The 21,833-nt window shown below is 39.1% G+C and overlaps 1 protein-coding gene across 4 annotated transcripts; it reads left to right on the plus strand.

The window, feature by feature from the left end:
* Positions 1-1,035: 1,035 nt before the first annotated feature.
* On the plus strand, positions 1,036-21,266 carry LOC121894503 (sodium-coupled neutral amino acid transporter 3-like). 4 transcript variants are annotated; one of them, XR_006095549.1, is made up of 22 exons: positions 1,036-1,530; positions 1,928-1,966; positions 2,100-2,181; positions 2,270-2,385; positions 4,436-4,509; positions 5,019-5,111; positions 6,452-6,533; positions 9,768-9,850; positions 10,714-10,772; positions 11,094-11,264; positions 11,357-11,436; positions 11,554-11,654; positions 12,529-12,653; positions 12,763-12,907; positions 13,995-14,098; positions 14,234-14,351; positions 19,506-19,597; positions 19,709-19,885; positions 20,019-20,159; positions 20,250-20,333; positions 20,513-20,698; positions 20,816-21,266. XR_006095549.1 is itself a non-coding variant. In XM_042407138.1 (16 exons), exons 1-16 carry the CDS (start codon positions 1,430-1,432, stop codon positions 14,336-14,338), a joined length of 1,560 nt encoding a protein of 519 aa, XP_042263072.1. In that variant the 5' UTR covers positions 1,037-1,429; the 3' UTR covers positions 14,339-14,385. The 4 variants fall into 4 exon arrangements, 1 of the variants encoding a protein (XP_042263072.1); XR_006095548.1 differs by having other exon boundaries at positions 20,247-20,333; positions 20,816-21,265; XR_006095550.1 differs by lacking the exon at positions 1,928-1,966 and having other exon boundaries at positions 1,042-1,530; positions 20,247-20,333; positions 20,816-21,264.
* Positions 21,267-21,833: the final 567 nt, after the last annotated feature.

Here is a 21,833-nt window from a genome sequence, read left to right on the forward strand (position 1 = left end):
TGAGTGTCTCCACACTGCAGGTCTCATATTCAACCCAGCCAACTGACCCTCGCCAAAAGGGAGACAGAGTACCTTAGCTATGTCATCTGCAACAGGGTCATCAAGCCTTAGGTCCAGAAAGTCTAAGCCATTCAACCCTGCCCTCTGCCCCAGACCAGAACCCAACTCAAATCCTTCCTGGGGATGGCAGGTTGGTACCACAGTTTCATCTCTAATTTTTCTGCCAGAGCTGCTGTGCCCAACCAGCTTCTGTGGTCAGAGGAAACAAAGAACATCTTCAAGGACATCCAGCAGGCTTTGAGTGAACATCCTGTGTTGCACTGCCCTGACTCTCAGCAGCTCTTCATTTTATAAACTGATACCTCAGATCATGGGCTGGGTGCAGTGCTCCTCCAAGGAACCTCAGAGGATCACCATCCCATTGCATTTATACATCAGAAGCTCTACCCCAGGGAGACCCACTGGCTGTCAAATGGACCCTTGACTCCCTATGATACTACTTCTTTGGAGGACGGTTCACTTTGAAAACTGACCACAAGGCCTTGAAGTGCCTGGAAACGATGAAGGACACAAACAGCAGAATAACCCACTGGTACCTTGCTATGCAGCCCTTCAACTTTGAGGTTCATCACAACCCAGGAAAACAGAACTTCACTGCTGACTACCTTTCCTGCTGTCCCAGCAAGTGTCCAGAGTGGGGGGAGTGCGTGGCGGCTGCATTAGCTGCTGTTCACCAGTGTTAGTATTTCTTTATAGTTGGTCATAATTTATACTGAGACATTTTTCCAAAAAAATTACACTACACATAGTCTTTTGTGTTTACATATTATGCACTTTATTAAATTTATGACAGTTTGTTTTCTAATTAGGGTACACAATTGCACACAATTTAGTTAACATTTTGTCACATGGTTCTTTAATTTGCAAGTAATGCTTTGTTTTCAATCTTACTGAGCTCTTCTGGCAAAGAGCCTGAAGCCTGGGAGAGATGGCCTTTAAGTACAGCCCACAGGAAGTGGAAGAAGCCAACAGGGAGATGGAAGAAGGGGGGACTTGAATTTAGAATCCTCAAATAAATCTCTTTTTGTATGGGTTTGTTATCATTTTCTGGAAGCTAATTCTTTCTTTGTAGATAATTTCTTTTAATAGGCTATTTATGTTTGGATATCTTTAAGTGTTTTAGATGTTTAATGTTGTTGTTGATCAAGTTTCCCCTTGTGTATGTGTAGGGCTAGTCCATGCATGTATATAACCTCCTTGTGTGACATTTAGAAGATTAGATTCATTTAGTTATGTTGGTAGGCTGAAGCCTAAGTTTCTTTATTGCTTAGTTGACCTCCTTTGAGTTTGGGCCCTAATTTATAATAAAACTACTTCTAGTTTCTTATGTTATATTACAAGCCAAAAAGAGTCTGTTACAACTTGGATAATGGAAGCAGCACAGTCAGAAAAGAACATCTTATCCAATGGGAAAAGTCATGACCTCGGAGATGATGTGGGCATGCCAATGAAGACGCTACCAGAGGATCAGTGAGTATTTTTCCTTTATTCCACACACAGATGAATGGCTGTCCTTTGCTGCTTAAATACTAGTAATGGCATTTTAACACAGCATGTGTTGAGCATTTTTATACTTTTTTCTTCTTTTGGCTCTCTCTATTAGTTATACTTGTGTGAAAACCACATCCTGGTATGTACTAACATGCAAACATCAGTGCAAAAAAACAAACAAAAAAAAGGTTGAGTACTCTAATGAGGATTTTTGGATAGTTTCGATTTGCATCTACATTTGTCCCCGTGTTAAGAATTTTCCACTAATAATGACCAGGATAATGGATGTGGTAAGTGACATACAGTATGACTTACTTCCTGCATAATGTCTGCTTACTTAAATGCATGTTTACCTTGTTTTTGTGCTTGCCTCAAGGGGTGAATCTTTACACAGAAATGGCACTGCAATTGACAGGTATTTCAGGGTTTAACTGCATCTCAGCTTTTATTTAAATGGTTGTCCATAAATTATGTAGACTAGATGTGTTACCATTTTTCAGCAGCACATGAAGAGACTATCAATTAACAGCCATAAATGTGTCCTCTAGATTTGATGACCCTGATGGCGCGTTGGAGAGTGAGGAGTTTTTGGCCAGTGGAAATGGAAAGAAACCTATTCAATTCACAAATGTAAGTGGAAAAAAACACTTCTAAGTAACAGCATACTGTTGTTTAAATTGGAAATTGAATACATGCTGCTTTTTTTTCTCCCCCTCAGTTTGAAGGCAAGACCTCTTTTGGCATGTCTGTCTTCAACCTGGGTAATGCTATTATGGGGAGTGGAATCCTGGGATTGGCTTATGCCATGGCAAACACTGGCATACTCCTCTTCGTGTGAGTAAATAAATACACTTATCAAAAAATGACCATTTCCAAAACATAAACAAGAATCTACCCACTTATCAAACACAGGCAAAGTAGCAGATGTTGATGGTTGCAGTGTTCAATTGTCATCACTTTCTTAACATTGTCTTTCTGTTGATCTTAAAGGCAACATAACATGCTTTTTGGGATTTTTCTCATTTATAGACTGTCATAATGTCAGATTTCTATGTTAAAAATGGCAAAAGTTTCAAAACTTGAGGTGAACATATGTAAAACTGTCGCCTTCAAGTCAAAAGCCAGGGCTTCAGCCTGTACTGAACACTCTGTTTGTGAAGTTACCTCTATTTCCCCATCCAGTCTTTACATTAGCCTATATTTTGAGTAAAAAATGGGAAAAAGATGGGCAAAATAATATTGTTTGTTTATGTAGCCTTCGGAGCTGGCAGAAGTCTGCCAAGGGGCAGCTTCCGGTAGCTAAAACAGCATGTTTCAGACAGAGGCTGAGCTGGGGGGGGGGCTCCATAAAGAGACAGTATAAGATAAATAAGGACGTTCTCTAATTTCAAATCATGCAAAGATATTCCAATAGAGCCCCAGAATAAAAAAAGACCTGGAAATGTGCATGTTATGTACTCTATAAGTTATAGTTGAACTATTCTAGTATAAGAATGGAGTATGTCAAATACACTTGAAAGTGTGGTTAAACAGAAACAAACTAGGTGTCAAAAGCATTATGGAGTCCTGAGAATCTCTAATGTACTCTCTGAGGGATTGTAGCTAAAGAGCTGGTTGCTTTGATACCGCTATCAATAACTTATTGGAGTAATTTAGTATCTGTCATGACATCTAGTAACAGATCATGTACCGTAATATTGATACCCTTTTTCTCAGGCTCTTGTCCCTGCCCTCGTTGCCGCTTACCAACCCAGAAAGGTCACAGCCCAGAATAACCGAACCTCCAGACCCTGTGCAAGGCATCTGGATTGCTCATTTATTTCCTTCTGCTCCATGCAGACTGCTGCTCTCAGACCATGACCTTGGTGTCGGTCATATAATCTGTGTTTGTGTAGCTGCAGAGAGCAAGTACCAGGACTGGAATAAATGATGGCTTCAACGTTGAATGCCTGAACTGTGGAAGCAGGAAGTCAGTTCAATACTAGATCTTTCAAAACTTTTAAGTCACTCCTCCAATGTAATTCCTTTACGTAATTGGGCCGGTGATATTATATGTAGAATCTAAAAAAAAAACACACACCTGAGACATATCGATAGAATTTTTAGACATTTGTTTACATGGAGTAGAGTTTCCTCACTGATAGAACAGTGATAATAGTCTGGCGATACCAGACAATCAGAGATCCCCCCGTCTACTGATTGCCTAGGGATTTCTAAATACAAGGTAGTTTGCCTGAACAGCGGTGAGTACAGCTGCTAACAAACTTACACTTGTTACATTTTCTCAAGCTCTCCCCTCATTCTCCCCTGTAGTGACTGCATGTCACCACCCCAATGTGCAGGACTGTCCTAAAGACTTTGGATTGGTTCTGCAATCCAGGTTTTTGTTAAACTCTCTAATTGTTTCCACCCAGTTTTAACAACTAGAGCTGGGAGATTATCATCAGTCTCTAGTTCAGCAAAGCATTTAGAGACTGAATGGGGGAATCACAAACAGGACAAGCCAGCACTGAACAGTCTGTCAGAGAACACAATGTCCATGGAAGTTACGTAGTCTCCTGTACACAGCACGGGGGAAGCGTAACTCCTTTTGTTTTTTGTTTTTTTCTCTGTCTACAGTGATAATAGTGTTTCACCAAGGTGCTGAAAACCAGTCACTAGTGCTGCCAGTGCAGTTAAACTTGCCATGCTAAATGAGAAGACTATTATGCATCTAAAAAGATACGCAATACATACAATACACACCTTAATGCATATGGGTAAATGTAAAAACTATGGAAATGGATAGAAGAGGAATACCAGGATTATAATCTTTTAGGGAATGTAGAATTTGCTTTATTATAACATGCAGGTATATAACTTGCCCTTTTGCATTGTGTCACAGGTTTCTTCTGTCTGCGGTAGCAGGCCTGTCATCTTACTCCATTCATCTGATGCTCAAATCCTCTGGCATTGTGGGTAAGCCTGTCCATGACTCAGCCTGTTGTAAAGAAATAGTAGTTATATATCATAGAGTACAGTCACCAAAATGATATGGAGACTTGATTGAAGCCTAAACACTCTGTTACTTCTGGATATCTCATTATATAAACATAAAAAAAACAACTCTGATACAGACTGATTAGGGATCATTTCGCAAAATTTAGAAACCATGCTTGATTTCCAGCAAATTAATTACAAAAGGGGCGATAGATTAAAAGTAGAAGGATTTGGTTCCAGGTCGACTTAACTTCTCTTATGGCTTAGAAAGATTATAAGAAGGAAAAATAATGAATTCTATAATTTGGTGTGTGGCAAAGTCTATAGTGTCTAGACAAATTTTGTAACAGGAAAAATAACAAATGGTTCTTGGTCCACTATCCTTTTTTATTTATTTACTTTTTAAAAAGTGTTTTATTGTGTTGGTTCAGAGGGACGTCTCAGCAAACATAACTGACTGGATATTATTGTTTGTAATCTACTTTCAGGAATTCCTGCTTATGAGCAGCTGGGGTACAGGGCTTTTGGCACTCCAGGAAAAATGGCTGCTGGTATTGCAATCATGCTGCAGAATATTGGAGGTGAGGAGCCACTGTGTTCACAAATATGTCGACTGTTTGCAAACCCCCAGTAGCAGCAAACATTAATTATACGGCTTAGAGTTTATATCCCCCCTTACCCACCCAAACATATGTCCATGCTTGCTTTGCTTGCTTTTAATTACTTCTACTACTACATCTCTAAGTATGCAACATGGAGATCTTTTAAGAGCAAAGACCAGGAGATCTGATGGCACACTCACGGAACAGCTGTTTCATTGGCTGACTGTTTCTGACCTAAGCTTTGTGGGACAGAAAGTGAATGCAAGGTTTTCCTTTTAGCTTTTTCAAGCCCATGTAAGTGCATTTATTACACATAAATTAAGACTGAGATGATCACATACTTGTCATATGATCAGTTCACTGGTTCCAATAATCTACTTACCGGGGTCGTCGCGCTGGGGTCCGGTCTTCTCGGAGTCGAGTTGTTTGGAAATGCAGCCCAAAGCGGGTGGTAAACTCCATCTAAGGCTAAATACCGGTACGAGACCGATAGTCAACAAGTACCTTAAGGGAAAATTGAAAAAAACTTTAAAGAGAGAAAGAAAGCAAGAGAGGGAGACAACAACGGAGGGCTGTTACAGGGGCCATAGCCAGTATTTTTGAAATGTTGAAATCAAGTCCACCTAACGCAATTTAAAATACTTTTAAATTTGGAATTAGTTTATTGACATTTTTGTCTAAATACAGTTTCAAAGCCCTCTCCACAGAATCACATATTTTGTATCTTTTGTTGGCCTAAACGTATTCACATTTTTAAGGGATGATTCTGTGATTTAATATTGCACTTTCATAAAGTTGGGTGAAAATCAAAGTAGCAGAGGCCAAGATATCCTGACTTCCTGTCCCTGGTATGGGTTAAGCTCTGGAATCACTGGAAATCTACATTTCCCTTAATGCAACTGCAAAGCATTTTTCATTAGACCTTGAAAATGCCCACTTCTTTAAAAATGACATAGTCTTGGTAGTTTTTTCCAATTTTTAAAAGTTCACTCCAGAGCCACAAAAGACATACTTCTCCTCATGAAAAGTTAACTGAACTTAATGTGTAAAATCACTGGAGTGCTCCTTAAAATATCTAAAACTAGGGGAATAAATGTCAGTCATCTTAAAATGTAACTCACTCAGGTTACTAAAAGTAACAAATTCTCAGAGAAATTACAGAGGACATGACCCCAGCGTCCTCAGCAGTAGCTGCCCTGTCACTTACACAAACACAGGGTGATGAGTATTGTTGTGCCACAGCTTATATGGTGTTTATTTGTTCTATATGCCAGTCTTGGCCACACATTTTCATATTTTCTCTCTCTCATCTTTTACAGCTATGTCCAGCTACCTGTTCATTGTGAAATCTGAGTTTCCTCTCGTCATCCAAGCTTTCATGAAGGGAGATCCCAACTCTGAGTGAGTATTATCATTTATGTTTATGTTATATTTACTTATCTGCAGACACTGTGTCAGGGTCAAGGGGCTTATGACAGACTGTGGGCAGTAAATATTCAGTTTGCACCAGTCATTAATTCAGTGTGGGGGTGTGGTGAGAATGGAAGCTTGTAATTGACGGAGCAATGAGGGGGCCATGGCTTGGTATCTGTCAGTTATGTATACACACAACATAAAACCTCACTGCTGTCAGCTTGTGCAGGCAAGCTGCATTATCTTCAGAGTCATGCCACAGACACATACACTCTGCATAAGGCCATGGTGGGGGCTTAGGTAGATTCCAACTACTGGTTCAAATCCAAAAAATCTTGTGCTGTAGCCGCAGCCGCAGAGTTTCCTACCACGGTCTGTCAGACCTGCAAGATTTAGAAATCACTCCCAACTCTTTTAATCAGAAATTTCAGCGACTCATCATATCACTCCTCATCGTTCCAGACAGTCATTTCAGTCACTCACAGTCAATTTTTATTCAGAATACACAGCACAGTTTGTGTTAAACAACTTCTAGATGATATATCCATCTAAGCATGTGGTTTGACATGTGTCTCTTGTTGTGTCTTGTCATGTTAATGTTGTCTTGTGTAGTGTTTTTTGCCATCTTGTGACGTGCCCTTCAGACAACTCTTAAATGTGGGATTAAGGCCTCTGAAGGGCATGTCATTACCCTTTATCACTGATTAGTTTTGGACTGGGATAGGCTTATACTAATATCTGTGTTTGTGTGTATTTGTGTCAGGGTCAGAGCCTCAGCTACAACTGAAATTGATGTATGAAGTAATATGACTCTCACTCTCTCTTTGTTTTTCCTCACACACACACACAAATGACAGCAGCAGGTGGTGTGACACAAGTGCCAAATTTCCTAGACCGAAAATAGGGACAGATCAGCTCAGGCTCTGGACAACTGAGACACACACTGGGGGGTGGCGGGTCTGGGACTTTATTTATAACACGTGGCTCTTTAAATAGACAGCAATGATATGACTCGGACTTGACTGCTGTGAGACTTGACTACTGTACAAGCAATACTAGATTTTTTGAGGCCAATGCCAACATCTAAGAGAACAATATAATGTTTGATATTTGTTTTTAAGCATGAATACATAATATTTCTTTAAAAAAAAAACTGATAGACAGCAAGAGGCAGGTTTTGCATAGCTACACCCTACATCAAGGGTTTTTTTAGGGGCCTGGAGGAAAAGGCTGTAAACACAACACACACACATTTATCACTTTAAGTTGCTTATTTGCAGACAAGCAGATATACAGAGCAACATTTGCATACATTTGGAATGGTGATTGTAAGAGCATTATTCACTCACAAAATAAGAGAAAATATCTCATTGATTTGGGTATGCGAACCCCTTCTTTGTGCTTTGGACTTTGAATTTGATGACATGCCAACTCCCCCGTATTTTTTGTTTGAGTGCAATATTTTTTACTTCTACTTTCCATTGTTAATACAGGAATATTGATTATTGCTGCTTCCAGTATTAGGCCTCAAAGACATCTCAGCTATGCAAAAAGCACCATTAACAGAGATTTGAACGTGAAATGTTGTCAATGACTTGAAACTTGACTTAAGACAATTTTAAGTCTTAAGACTTGACTCTGAGTCAAGACGTGGATTTGCCTAAAGTAACTTTAGACTTGAGTTAGACTTACTTACCGCAATAGATTTAAAAACAGCTCTTAAGTCGCCAAAGCCACAAAATGTCACATGTGAAAACCGCTCATCCAAAATGACCCACTGACCAAAGGTCCAAAGGGGACATGACCTGCAATGTGTTGACTTGTTTTTAAGGCATTCACAGACACACACACACACACACACACACACACACACACACACACACACACACACACACACACACACACACACACACACACACACACACACCCTGCTGGTCTCATAGATCACTGTATGCTACAGCCTGTAAAATCTATGGTAAACAGCTGATTCCTCCAGTTGTGTTTTGTTCAAAGGGTTTGGCAGCTTAAAAGGATCTGTAGAGCACAAAGATCTTTCCATACATAGGGTTTAGGACTTTAATGGTTTGAAAATCATGTCTATAAGTTTCCTGTTGCTCCCCTCAGGTCTGCAATTACTGATGTTTGAGATTTACCATCATTGTCACCAGATCTTTTCCTGAGCGTGTCAGGAAAAGAGTTTTGTCTTATCCACTCCATTAAGTAAACCAGTGGCTGTCTATATCAAGGTCTGAAGAAAATATATTTATTATGATTAGGCTGTTTAACTACATAGCATCTGTTTACTATAAACAATGAGTCAGGACTGGTTAAAAGTCGGTGAAATATCAAATGTTCTTGTTATATTACAAGATTAGGTCCACGTGACAGATCAACACACCATGACTGCCAGTCAGCAGTGAACCTCTAACTGCATGTAAGCACCTACCAACATGAACCGTGACTACATGTGTTAAGATATGTATGTCCTGCAAGGATATTTTATTTAGGGCATTCACAGAACATTTGTTTAAAGTGAGGACATGTGGTGCCCACATATAGCAAATGATGATACAGCAGCTAGAGGCTGGATTGTAGAGGAACCAGTGCTAAGATTGGATGTGCCATTCCAATCTCTCATGTTTTGTAGGCTTGATCCACAACCTTTTAGCAATGTCCTCAAGAAGGAAACTATTTTAGGGGTGGCTGTGTGTGTATGGGATGGGGTGACAAACAGAGATGTTGGAAAAGAAAGTCAGGGACTGTGATGGCAACAAGCTGACATTGATATTTACTGACTTTTTCAAAGCTCTGTTGCTTAGGCTCCAGTGTGTCCTCCTTTTCTGCAACTGTCACATAAATCGTCCATCATGTAAGAGTTTTTTCCAGTACAACCATCTGGAGCAACATAAGCAAACAGGTTTTTTCCACAACCTGGCAGCCAAGAATGTCCCCAGCAGGTTGCTGACTGGCAACACATCAGCCACTTGGACCTGTAGATTTTTAACAACCTGATGTCATTCAGACAAGTTCTCTCAGACTATTTTGTGACATTCCAGTTATACTACAGACCAACTCACACCCAAATATGTAAACCAATTTCTGACCATCTCACACTTTCTACTCTATTTTTGTCTCTGTCTCTCTGTGTAGCGTGTCTTTGTGCCAGTGTTTAAAATATTGAGCTCACCAAAGTAAACTAGATTTTTCTTTTTCTCCAAACAGTGTGTGGTACTTGAATGGAAACTACCTGGTTATCATGGTCTCTGTCGGTATCATCCTTCCCCTGGCTTTGATGAAGCAGCTTGGTGGGTAAAACTATTAAAGTAGTAAAGTTTCTCTGTGATCATTGTATGTTTCCATCCACCTGAAATTAATTGTAAGACATTTAAGTTCAGTTCTCACAGTTAGACTTCTGTCATGTGTTCAAGCTTTATGCAGTGGACACCTTTGTGGTTCTTATCACTAAAGGAACTTTTCCAAGAACCTGTTTAGGACTTTTGATCAAATGGACCTGGTTTCAGTTTTGGTTCCTGGGTTGTATTTCCTGCCTACCAAATATTATTCAGTGATATTGTTGCACTTCTCTGGCTCTTTGGAACATTTTCTATTTTTACTCAATAGCCTGACACAACTTTCAGATCTGTATGCATTACTGAATTAATTGTACTTTTGCTCTTTTCTACAGTATTTAAAAACTTTAACATTTTACTCAAGTACACTTATCTAACACATGCATTTGCAGGTTGCTTTTCAAGTAATTCTTTTTACCTTTAGGATCTATAAATTAAGAAGTTTTACTTTGACTGTGAGCCAACTTACATAATGACATTTTGATGGAGTATTTACCTCAAAGTCAAGTAATTAGTGTGTGTTTTCATCCCACCACTGGCAGTGGAAGCAGCAGGTGCCCAATTAGACATCATTGTCCCGAAGATGTAGATCCTAAGCTATTCATTACCACAAGAAATAACCATGCTGTTTCTTCTCTCAAAGTGCTGTGAGGTCATTTGAATGGGGCATTTTGGGGAGTATTGACTTTGCAGAAGCCTATTGACTATTTGTGTAATTAGTAGAGTTTGCAGGTGTCTCAAACAACACGTGAGGACCAAATGGAGAAGTTCAGTTTAAGGAGAAGTCACACAAATGGTCTTTTTCTCTCTCTTTTCAGGTTACCTCGGCTACACCAGTGGTTTCTCTCTCAGCTGCATGGTGTTCTTTCTCATCGCTGTAAGTTATCATTTGTTCTGGCATGTCACCTTGGCACATATTGTATTCACTTTCGGACCCTCGTCTCTGTTTTCAGTGGTATGTGGCTTGGTTTGATTGGGTGAATATAAGAGGTGCTTAGTGACATCAAAGGTTGAGAGTAAAACTTAAGTACTTAGATTCTGAGTCACCCTAATCTGATGTGAAATGGCCTTTTTCTTAAGCTCTGTACCAATCACTGAGAACTCTTTTCTAACGACTCTGACACGTCTGTGTCCCTTCATTATTTTTTTTTTTGACTATACCCTTGCTTTTCTTCCCTCCTTTCATGTCACTCTGCAGGTTACCTATAAGAAGTTTCAGATTCCCTGCCCCTTCGAGGAGTTCTCAGCCAACAGCACCTCTGCGCTCCACAGCCTGAACTTATCAAGCCACAGCGACGAGAACAACGACCTAGTTCATGAGGACGACGATTCCCAATGCGTCCCCCGCCTGATCACCATCAACTCACAAGTAGGCCTGTTCAGCTGAGGTGAACATACAATGAACTCTTACTGGGAGTCTCAGTTGCTCTGCTAATCACAGAAAGTCATGTGTTTCTTCAGACAGCATACACCATCCCCATCATGGCTTTTGCCTTTTCTTGCCACCCTGAGGTCCTGCCTATCTACACTGAGCTCAGGAAGTGAGTCACCACTCTGTAACCTGCAATATTTGAAAACATGTCAGTGCAGAATGTGACACACACATAATCAAAATGACATAATTCACATTCACATAATCATCAACTGTCTGATTTCAGTCCATCAAAGAAGAGGATGCAGGGGGTGTCCAACATCTCCATCCTTATCATGTACACCATGTACTTGCTGGCAGCTCTCTTTGGCTACCTGACCTTTTATGGTGAGAGAAATTGCTCCATGGCGCTCCTTCTTGAGTTTGTTTACAGTATTAAGAAATGAATACAAATGTTTATGCTCAAATCAGTATATTTAGTGCACTGCTTATTTCTCACTGTCAAAAGATACACAAGAGGAAAAGACAGGCAGCTCTTTGGTACAAAAAAGAATAGTTTAAGGTGACTCTGATATTAAAAAGCTTTTATTTAGGTGTTTTCTTCACTGCTTTCTTGCGATCTTAAAGCTGCACCACGCAAATTAGAGGGCCCAATTATAAATGTGAGAGGTATATGCTTGAAAGACATAATTATTCAGAAAGGTGTAGTTTTCTATTGGTGGTGTGCTTGTTCAAAAATAAAGTTTGTATTTTGCTCACAAGTAATATTTCACTTCCTGTGCACTGAGACAATCTCCCACACAGGTGACCATATCAGAGAAAAAGTAATTTTGGCCAACAGGTAGAATCTACGGGATCTCTTTTCTAATGGAGCTGTAATTTTTGATTTTGGCTGCTGAGCTTAAAAATCTTAATAAAAATACAAGTTCAAAAAATTGTATTTATCTAATAGCCAATTAGATAAAATATCCAATCACTATTTTCAGAAAACAGAGTCACCTCAGATTTATCATTCATTTACTAATCACTAGTTTTTTACTGATTGTATGTTTTGCTTGGTTCTGTCCAGTAATATAAAGATAAACATAGTTATTTATCTAAATTAAAGAAAAACAAATAACTGGCCAATATAAAGTATTAATTTCTCTTCTACACAAGTTCCCTCTTGTGGTATCTGTGTGTAATAATAGTAATGCTGATCAGGAAGGTATTACTGAGTGATGTTCATATGAGAAAACATGTTCTCTTTATATTCCTACAGACAAGGTGGAGCCTGAACTGCTGCACACTTATAACCGGATTGATCCTTATGACACGTTGATCCTTTGTGTGCGAGTGGCTGTCCTTATCGCTGTCACACTGACTGTCCCTATTTTGTTATTCCCTGTATGTTTGGGCCTTTATTGATTTATACTCTGTAATGCTCAATGGAAATAATACTGTCGTATTATTTTATTATTGAATCTTCTCTCTTTGTGTGTCTGAAACTCCACAGGTGCGTAGAGCCATCATGCAGATGTTATTCCCCATCTTGTCTTTCAGCTGGTTGCGTCACATTGGAATTGCTCTTGTTCTGCTCACTTTAATGAACATGATGGTGATATTTGCTCCCAACATTCTGGGCATCTTCGGCATTATTGGTTAGTATAGCAATGAACATAAAGCTAAGATAGTATCAAAATATGTTCTGGTTAGTGAACACTGCATTTTGTCCTGTAATACTGCAACAGTCTTTTAGGTCATTAGCTCCTCCTGTTAATGTTTAACAATATTTTTAAGGAGGGTTGTTGAAGAAAAATCATCATTATGACATGACACACTTGCAAGTTGTGGACTAATAGCAAACTTCCTATATTATATCATAAATAATGACATACTTGAAAAGATCTCCAGGCCTCATTTATCCACCTCTTAGCGTTTGTTTGACTATAGATTACACTGTCATACATACGCGATTATGGGTTACTTATTCTGTCTCTGTTTACAGACTGAATCATCCATGTTTGTCATGGCAGTATCTCTTACGTTTCAGGTTTTTGTAACTTCCTGTCACTAAAAACATTAAAAGCAAGACCAAAAAACATGACCAGTACATGTTGACACACAGGCAAACCGATGGCCCAAGTAAATATTATTGTCACACTCTGTTCTCTGACTGGAGGTCATGTTTCATAGGTCAGAGGTGAAAGCTGAAAACATTTCAGTCAAAGGAACACCAAGTACATCTTCAAAGAAGCAGTTACTTTGACAAACATGTGAGAGTGCGTAAAGTTCACACTCCAATACACATGAATGTATGACTCAAAAAACCAATAATACACTTTGTATTTTTAAAATTTCCAATATTTCCAATGCAAGTTCACTGCAGTTAAACAATTTCTTTAACAGACTTTGGTGCATAATCAGCAACTTACATTTTCCCCCCATTTTCAATTACATTTATTTTTCCCAGAAGATTTTCTGAGTAGTGTTGCAAGAGTTTTATCTGGTGTAACTTGTAATGAACGGTGTCTACTTGCAGCTGGAAACAACAACAAATTTTGAGCAAATAAGGACAAAAATTCTGGGTGAAAATCTATTCAAACAGATGTGATCCTGGGTATTTTTAAGACAAAATTAGTAAAAACTGAAAATGATGAGCCTTCTGTGTTTATGTCTGTGTGCCATTTAAAACTGGAAGGGCTATATGCTTTGTTTTTGACAAACCCTTCCGCTTTATCTTTACAGGTGCAACATCATCTCCCTGCCTCATTTTCATCTTTCCTGCTGTCTTCTACCTCCGCATTGTTCCCAAGGAGGATGAACCCATGACCTCCTTTCCTAAGATAGTGGTGAGGCATTCAGATCGCTCTTGAACAATTCATTATGCTAATTTGTTGATCAGAGTTTGTGCTACAGGCTTTTTATGCATACTACAGTTGTGTTCTTGATAATTAAGCCTCTGATGTTTTTCCCTTCATTCTTAGGCTCTCTGTTTTGCTGTCTTGGGCATCTCCTTCATGATTATGAGTCTGAGCTTCATAATAATGGACTGGACAACGGGGAGCAGCAACACCCATGGAGGCCACTAGATCCTGCTTCAATGTGTGTGGGCTTAGGAAAGTAGTGGTGGTGGTGGTGGTGGTGTGGGGTGGGTGGGTGGGGGGGACTGGTCAATGTAAAGGGTGCACTATCACCTCAATGATACCTAGAATACCTCAGAATACACTAGAAGGCCGCCTAGCACAGAGCCTGGGGTTTAATAACAATACAGAATATAAGTGTCAAGGGTTGGAATCACACTTGTATTCGTCAAGTTTAATTAACTTTTTGATTATAACTTGACAAACATCTGAACAAAATCATAATAGCTTTCTAGAATTCTTAAACTTGAAGAAATGCAATAGTAATTCAGTGTTTTTGATCTCTTTCTATCATCTGATAGTGTGACTTAAATCTATCCATGATGGTGAAATGGTGCCTTCCTGTTGCTTCTGCTTTATTTATCCACAAACAACTGCAGCTGGTACTGTACAAAAAAACAGTTGGCATGATTGATTGGTAGGCTCGAGAGAGGAAGGCTTCAAATACATTTGAAACGGCTAAATAACAAATGTTGTTTTCCACGAGATGCACAAGTAGAGGGCAGCAGAGGGTGGAGAAACAGTCAGATGATCCCACCCTGAATCATCAGCAGGACTGTTTATCATCGTGTAATATAACACTAAGAATGCAGATGACATTTCATTTTCATGATCTGTCAATTGAGTTGGTAAGTGCTGTAATATAATACAGGCTAAGCTCTGGTGCCACAGATCAGTTAACTCTCTTCAGAAACACTGGTGCCTTTTGGCATTTTCCAACAGCACACAAACATACAGTAAAAAACAGGGGTGTATATTTATTTAGTTACTATATCTGTGTTTCTACTTTCAAATGGAGTATATTTTACGACTGTATATGATGATGATGTTAATGATCCAAATATATTATGTATAATTTTTTTTTTAAGCTTACTGTAGTAGAGATGATGGGAAGTGACAATATTTTAAATCCGTCTCGAACTATACGAGAAACTTACAACAAACAGCAAAGCTATAGGTGGTTGTTTGCAAAGGAGGCGGATCTAATGCGACCCCCACAGTTGAGCTCCAGAGGGTTTTACAATGCCGACCATTTCTCAAAGTACATTTTTAGCTGCTGACTTTGGAGAGCGACGGTCCGAATGTGCGTACATGACCACGAATGTAGCTAAATACTGTCTCCCTCACTGAGAAAAAGAAAGAAAACTCGTAAACAGGAAAATATTCTGAGCATCAAATTATTCCCACTCATCAGAGGACTTAACCTGAACGTTTTGTGACAAGACCCTTTGGTAAGACTGAACAAATCTGGTATATTTCTCAACGCAAAGATCGACATGTTACTGTCAGATTTCATACGGTTTTATTTGTCTGAATAATGTGTGTGTGTAACTGGTTTCACTAAAGGAATGAGGCTATGATTTAGAATCTTATTGTGAATGATTTAATAGCCCTGGGGAAATAGATATAATGCATTTTTAAGGCCTAAACGATCAAACGGCACACTACAATGGGACCTATGGCTTTGTTTCCTATTGGAGAGTAATCATTAAAAAAAAAACAAAAAAGAATAGCATGTTTGATCCCAAGTCCAGATGTCATGGCCTCAAGGAGTCAGTGACAGATTGTTCTCCATCTATTGTCCGACTCATTCCTTATTTGAATCAGATCTAAAGTTAAAGTCAACAGGTATCAGCTAGATGAATGGCAGTAGCCTGCGTGACTCATGATATGCCACTTTTATTTGGTGAAAATGTTCAGAGAGAGAGAGAGAGAGAGGGAGTTTTAGCTTACAGTAGTACAGATGATAGGAAGTGTTACACTTTGATAAATTACAAAGACTGATACCTCCCTTTGTAAAACTATTAGCACATATAGACAGGTGACAAGTGTCTTGGTAAGGTGTTGGACCACCATGTGGGCCTGAACAGCTTCATTGATCCTTGGCATTGATTCTACAAGTCTCTGAACTCTACTGGAGGGATGAACACCATTCTTCAAAAAGATATTGGTGATGGAGAGCGCTGTCCAACACATCAGTCTGGAATCTCCCATAGATTTTCAATTGGGTTGAGATCTGGTGACTGCGAAGGCCATAGAATATGATTCACATCGTTTTCATACTCATAAAACCATTCAGTGACCCCTTGTGCTCTATGAATTGGGACACTGTCATCCTGGAAGAGACCTCTCCCATCAGGATAGAAATATTTCATCATAGGATAAAAGTGATCACTCAGAACAACTTTGTATTGATTTGCAGTGACCCTTCCTTCTAAGGGGACAAGTGGACTCAAACCATGCCAGCAAAATGCCCATCAAAGTATTATAAAGCCACCAGATCCCCTCACTGTAGGGGTCAAACATTCAGATGTGTACTGGTTTTTCCTTAAATTTGTCACCTGTCTGTATATGCCTACCTGTGACCTTGAGTATAAATCAGGTAGAGTTCAAGTTTACCCTCACAGTTCACCCATGAGTCCAGTTTCTTAACCTCTTAAAGTGTCAAATTCTCCTCATAAATTAGTCATTAGACTTCTATAAATTCGGAAATAATTCTTCACTGTTGCTTAAATTGAGTGAAAATCCAAATTCAACATGCCATATTTTTCAGATTAGGTAAACTACAATTTAAAGAGTCAATGTGCTGAAATTACAAAAGCCAAACAAAAAAAAAGACATTTCTCTCTATTAAGTGAGAAAATATGGTATCCAGGGGTAAGTCAGAAAACATTGTTATCTTTTTTGTAATTTGGCGAGCACATCCTTTAAATAAAGATGTGGGTTTGAACAGGCCAGCAACTTGAATTTGTAAAGATGATTGTTTAACAAGCTATTTTGAATAATGTGAAGGTATAATACACTTTTGTGATGCTGCGGTAACATCATTGTTGTACTGGTTTGTTGTATTTTCTTTTTCCATTTCACACTGTCGTACATAGATGTTATTGTAATACTGTACATTTGGTATCTGATAGTGAAGAGTATCAAAGTCTCACTCAGTGCTGTAGTTATGATATTAATTAGTAGCATGAAGTACTTCTTATAAAGACATAACATAATGTTTCAGACTGTTGTGATGTTCAGTCTGTGGTGTCACATTCATGTTGAGCTTAATTGAGGGATGTGGATGATTACTTTGAATTTTGAGACACACAATAACACTGACAAACTGCATATATAGTATATGTGCACTTTGTATAGATTACATGACCATTTCAGTATGTAGAAATACACACAAATTAGTTTAAAAAGTTTAAAAAAAAAACAGTTTTAAACCTGGAGAGAAACCCAGAGAAATGTTATATCAAATATTTGCTGCTTTTACCCAAAGGTGGTTTTATATTGTATCACATCTCTCGGTCTTCAGAAAATACCTGTGTGAATCAACGTCAGTCCCATGCCTCACGTACTCACAGTAGTTGTGTAAATGAAGGACTTGTTTACTCATGTTTAGTGAAAATAGTTTTTCCTCACATTAAAAGTTCATGCCAAAATAACAACTTACTCACACTCACTCCACATTGATAGCTTTTTGATTTACGCACCACTCGCGTCTTGCGCGTAAAGTATTTCCAGAGCCACTTATGCACAAATGCTTAACAGCAAAGACTACAGTAACTACAGTGTGGCTTCCATCTCTGATTTTCCTTTTATTTCACTCTCTAACCATACGAGACCAAGTGAAGAAACTTACAACAAACAGCGAAGCTATAAGTGAGTGTTTGCAAAGGAGGCGGACCTAATGACACACCCACAGTTGAGGGCTTTACGATGCCGACCATTTCTCAAAGCGCATTTTCAGCCGCTGACTTCGAGAGCGACGGTCCGAATGTGCGTAAATGCGTACGAATGTAGCTAAATACTGTCTCATTCACTGAGAAAAAGAAAGAAAACTTGTAAACAGGAAGAGATTCTGATCATCCAATTATTCCCACTCATCAGAGGACTTAACCTGAACGTTTTGTGACAAGATCCTCTGGTAAGACTGAACAAATCTGGTATATTTCTTGACGCAAAGATTGACATGTTACTTTCAGATTTCATACAGTTTTATTTGTCTGAATGATGATTGTGTCTAACTGGTTTCACTAAAGGATTGAGGCTATGATTTAGAATCTTACTGTGAATTATTTCATAGCCCTGGGGAAATAGATATTGTGCGTATTTGTGACCTAGACGACCTAGATACACTATAATTGATCTCCTATTGGGGGGTAATCAATAAAAACAGAATTGCATGTTTGGTCCCCTGCAGTGACCGCAAAGATGTCACACGTCACGGCCATCTGCCTCAAGGGCTCAGTTACAGATTGTCGTCCATCTATTTTGCGACTCATTCCTTCCTTTTTACAAGCGCTGAATCTCTCAAACTTAACTAATTTTTATTTCTATGACGCCCGTATCTTGATAGACTATTTCCAAAAATTTCTAGTAAGAGAAACATTTTCCTGCGGTTTACTCAGCCTACACCCTTATGTGTTGGTGGTGCTCAAAGAGCACATGACCCCGATCGAGTAAAAGGCCAAGACACTTTTGTAACATCCATATCTGATCGACCGAAACTATAAAGTAATACCACACCACACAGCGATATCGTACTCACTCTACTTCAATACATGAGTAATATAAACACTTGACTTTAACAAGCAGTGGCAGCCTTTTAAAGCACTTTACTTCTATTATTGTCGGCTAAATATACGCAAGTGGAGGAAAAGTGCCCTGTGTGGGAAGATAACGCTGCATATTATCACTCTTTGCTGCCTCAGCCTATGACTTGTGATATGCCTTATTTTGTGTCTTACGAGAGAGAGAGAGAGAGAGAGAGAGAGATGTTTGTAGTATGAGTATCATTTCTGAGAGCAGTATGCAATTCCTAAATCTTTGTTTAGATGAATACACATTGAGGTACAAACCAACTCAAAGCTCTAAATTTATAACAATACAGCCATGACTAGTCTTTTATATGACTGACCAAATATATGGACCATCCAGCTGGACCTCAGATTACTTGATTGTGAAGAGTTCTCCAGACACACTTTATTGTCTCGGTAGTAGTGTATTAGTACTCTGGCTTTATGTTTTTGAAAGAAGCATTATTGACTACAAATACTTATAACAAGCAAGTGAAGTTTTCTTCAGTAGTTTTAATGACATTATGTTTTATAATTCCCAGTCGTTCCTGATACATCCTCCTATCAGTACGATGAGTCCTCAGGCTACTATTACGATCCTCAGACTGGTCTCTACTATGACCCAAATACACATGTAAGTAGTGCAAAACCACCTCATGAGTCACTGGGTTTTCTGTCATGTTGGTGAGAGTGGCAGGAGTTTATATTGTTTTGATTATGTACATTGGTGTTTGTCTCCTTTCAGTATTACTACAACTCTCAGACTCAGCAGTATCTATACTGGGACAGTGAGAAACAGACATATGTCCCTGCCTCAGTCGACGCAAATAACGCAACAAGCAGTTCTGCAACAATGGGCAGCAAAGAACATAAAGAAGGCAAAGAGAAAAAGGAAAAGCCCAAGAGCAAGACTGCTCAGCAGGTATTGTTATAAATCCAACATCAGCACGTATTGTCTGTTATGTGTTATAGCCAGAAGTTCTTGATATTTTTCATATTTGAGTTCATTCTTTTTACATTTTAACTTCATGATCAAATCTGTTTGGTTCTTTCAGATAGCTAAAGACATGGAGCGGTGGGCTAAAAGTCTCAATAAGCAGAAGGAGAACTTCAAGAGTAGCTTTCAACCTATTAGTCAAGAAGAGAGGAGGGAGGCAGCAGCTGCTGATGCTGGTTACACTTTGTTTGAAAAGAAGGTACAACAGTAGGATTCTGCTGAGTTCTGCTGATATTATATATGCTTTGAACTTTGATGTCTTAAATGGATTGACTTGATTTCTCAGCAGGCAGGAGGACTAGACAGATTCATGCCAGAGGTGCTAAATAGCCCTGAAGAGGAGGCACTGACCAGCTCAGTCAACACTTCCAAGGTAATTGGTTTCTACATCACTGGGTTTTGGAAGACTAAACTTTTCTTTTTCAGTAGGATAGGAGTTTGTGAAACCCAGATTTAAGTACATTGTAAATGCGTAAATCCTCCACTTGGATTCTGGACTTACTTATACAAACAATATTTTTACCTGTCTTTGTTTATCTGTGGTGGTGTTAGTGTGGCCTTGTGGCAGCCTACAGTGGAGACAGTGACCCTGAAGAGGGAGTAGCAGAGCCTGATTGTGGTGAGGAAGGCCAGGACAAGATGACAGACTGGAAAAAGTTGGCCTGCTTGCTGTGTAGGAGACAGTTCCCCAATAAAGAGGGTCTACTTTGACATCAGCAACTCTCTGACCTCCACAAGGTAACATCATGCAATTATTTTCTCAATGATTGAATATGAAATGTCCACTCACTAGTCAAGGAAACTATAAGACCATTTACTCACTGATGTATCATCTGTTTGTCTGATCTATCCTAGAAAAACCTGGAGGTTCCCCGCAGATCCCAAATGAGTGAAGCAGAGCTTTAGAGATAAAGATTTAGGGATGACTTCAAAAAGATATTTGTGGTTTTCCTCCTCAGGCACAGTTGAGAACAAAGGGAGCTGGTCTCGGCACTAAAGGCACCAACTACACCCTCTCTGCCTCTGACACGTACAAAGACGCAGTCCGTAAAGCCATGTTTGCTCGCTTCACTGAACTGGAGTGAGTGGTCTGCAGATGAAACGCTGCTTTTTGGGTGGACTCATTATCAGGTGGTGAGGTTGCGCTCAACCATGTCAGACATATGCACAGTAAATTTCCTTTCCTTGTTTACATATTTGTTTTATATTTCTACTGTGGTAACGGTTTCTTTTTTCCCAGCATGTTAGAAAAAAATTGTACAGTTTTACAAAAAAATGTCTGTATAGAAAATAAATGACAGAAGTGATTCATTATGGTCTTTATTATATTTTATCACTTCAGCAGAAATGTTTTTAACAAGTTAATCAGTTAATTAAAAAATAATTATTTAATTAACTTGTTTATTAAATTAATTAATATAATTGTACCAGAACATTTACTGTGCACAGAATATTAAGCATGAATGATTCAATTTTTTCAATTCAATTCAATTTTATTCATATAGCGCCAAATCACAACAGAAGTTATCTTAGGGCACTTTTCACATAAAGCAGGTCTAGACCGTACTCTTTATATTGCAGAGATCCATTTTACAGAGAGCAAGCACAGCAGCAGCAAGGAAAAACTCCCCTTCAACAGGAAGAAACCTTGAGCAGAACTGGGTTCTAGGCGGGCAGCCATCTGCCTTGACCAGTTGGGTTGAGAGAGAAAGGGGGAGGGGGAGAGGGGAGAGAGAGAGACAGGGAAGCACAGCAACAACAATAATAAGAATAACAACATTAATAATAATAGATATATGACTAATAATAATAGCAGCAGAGGTTGGTAACAAGCTGGACCACGAGGACAGCAGCTGGTCCGCAGCTGAAGGTC

Source organism: Thunnus maccoyii, chromosome 3, assembly GCF_910596095.1.
Source record: "Thunnus maccoyii chromosome 3, fThuMac1.1, whole genome shotgun sequence".
NCBI lineage: Eukaryota > Metazoa > Chordata > Actinopteri > Scombriformes > Scombridae > Thunnus > Thunnus maccoyii.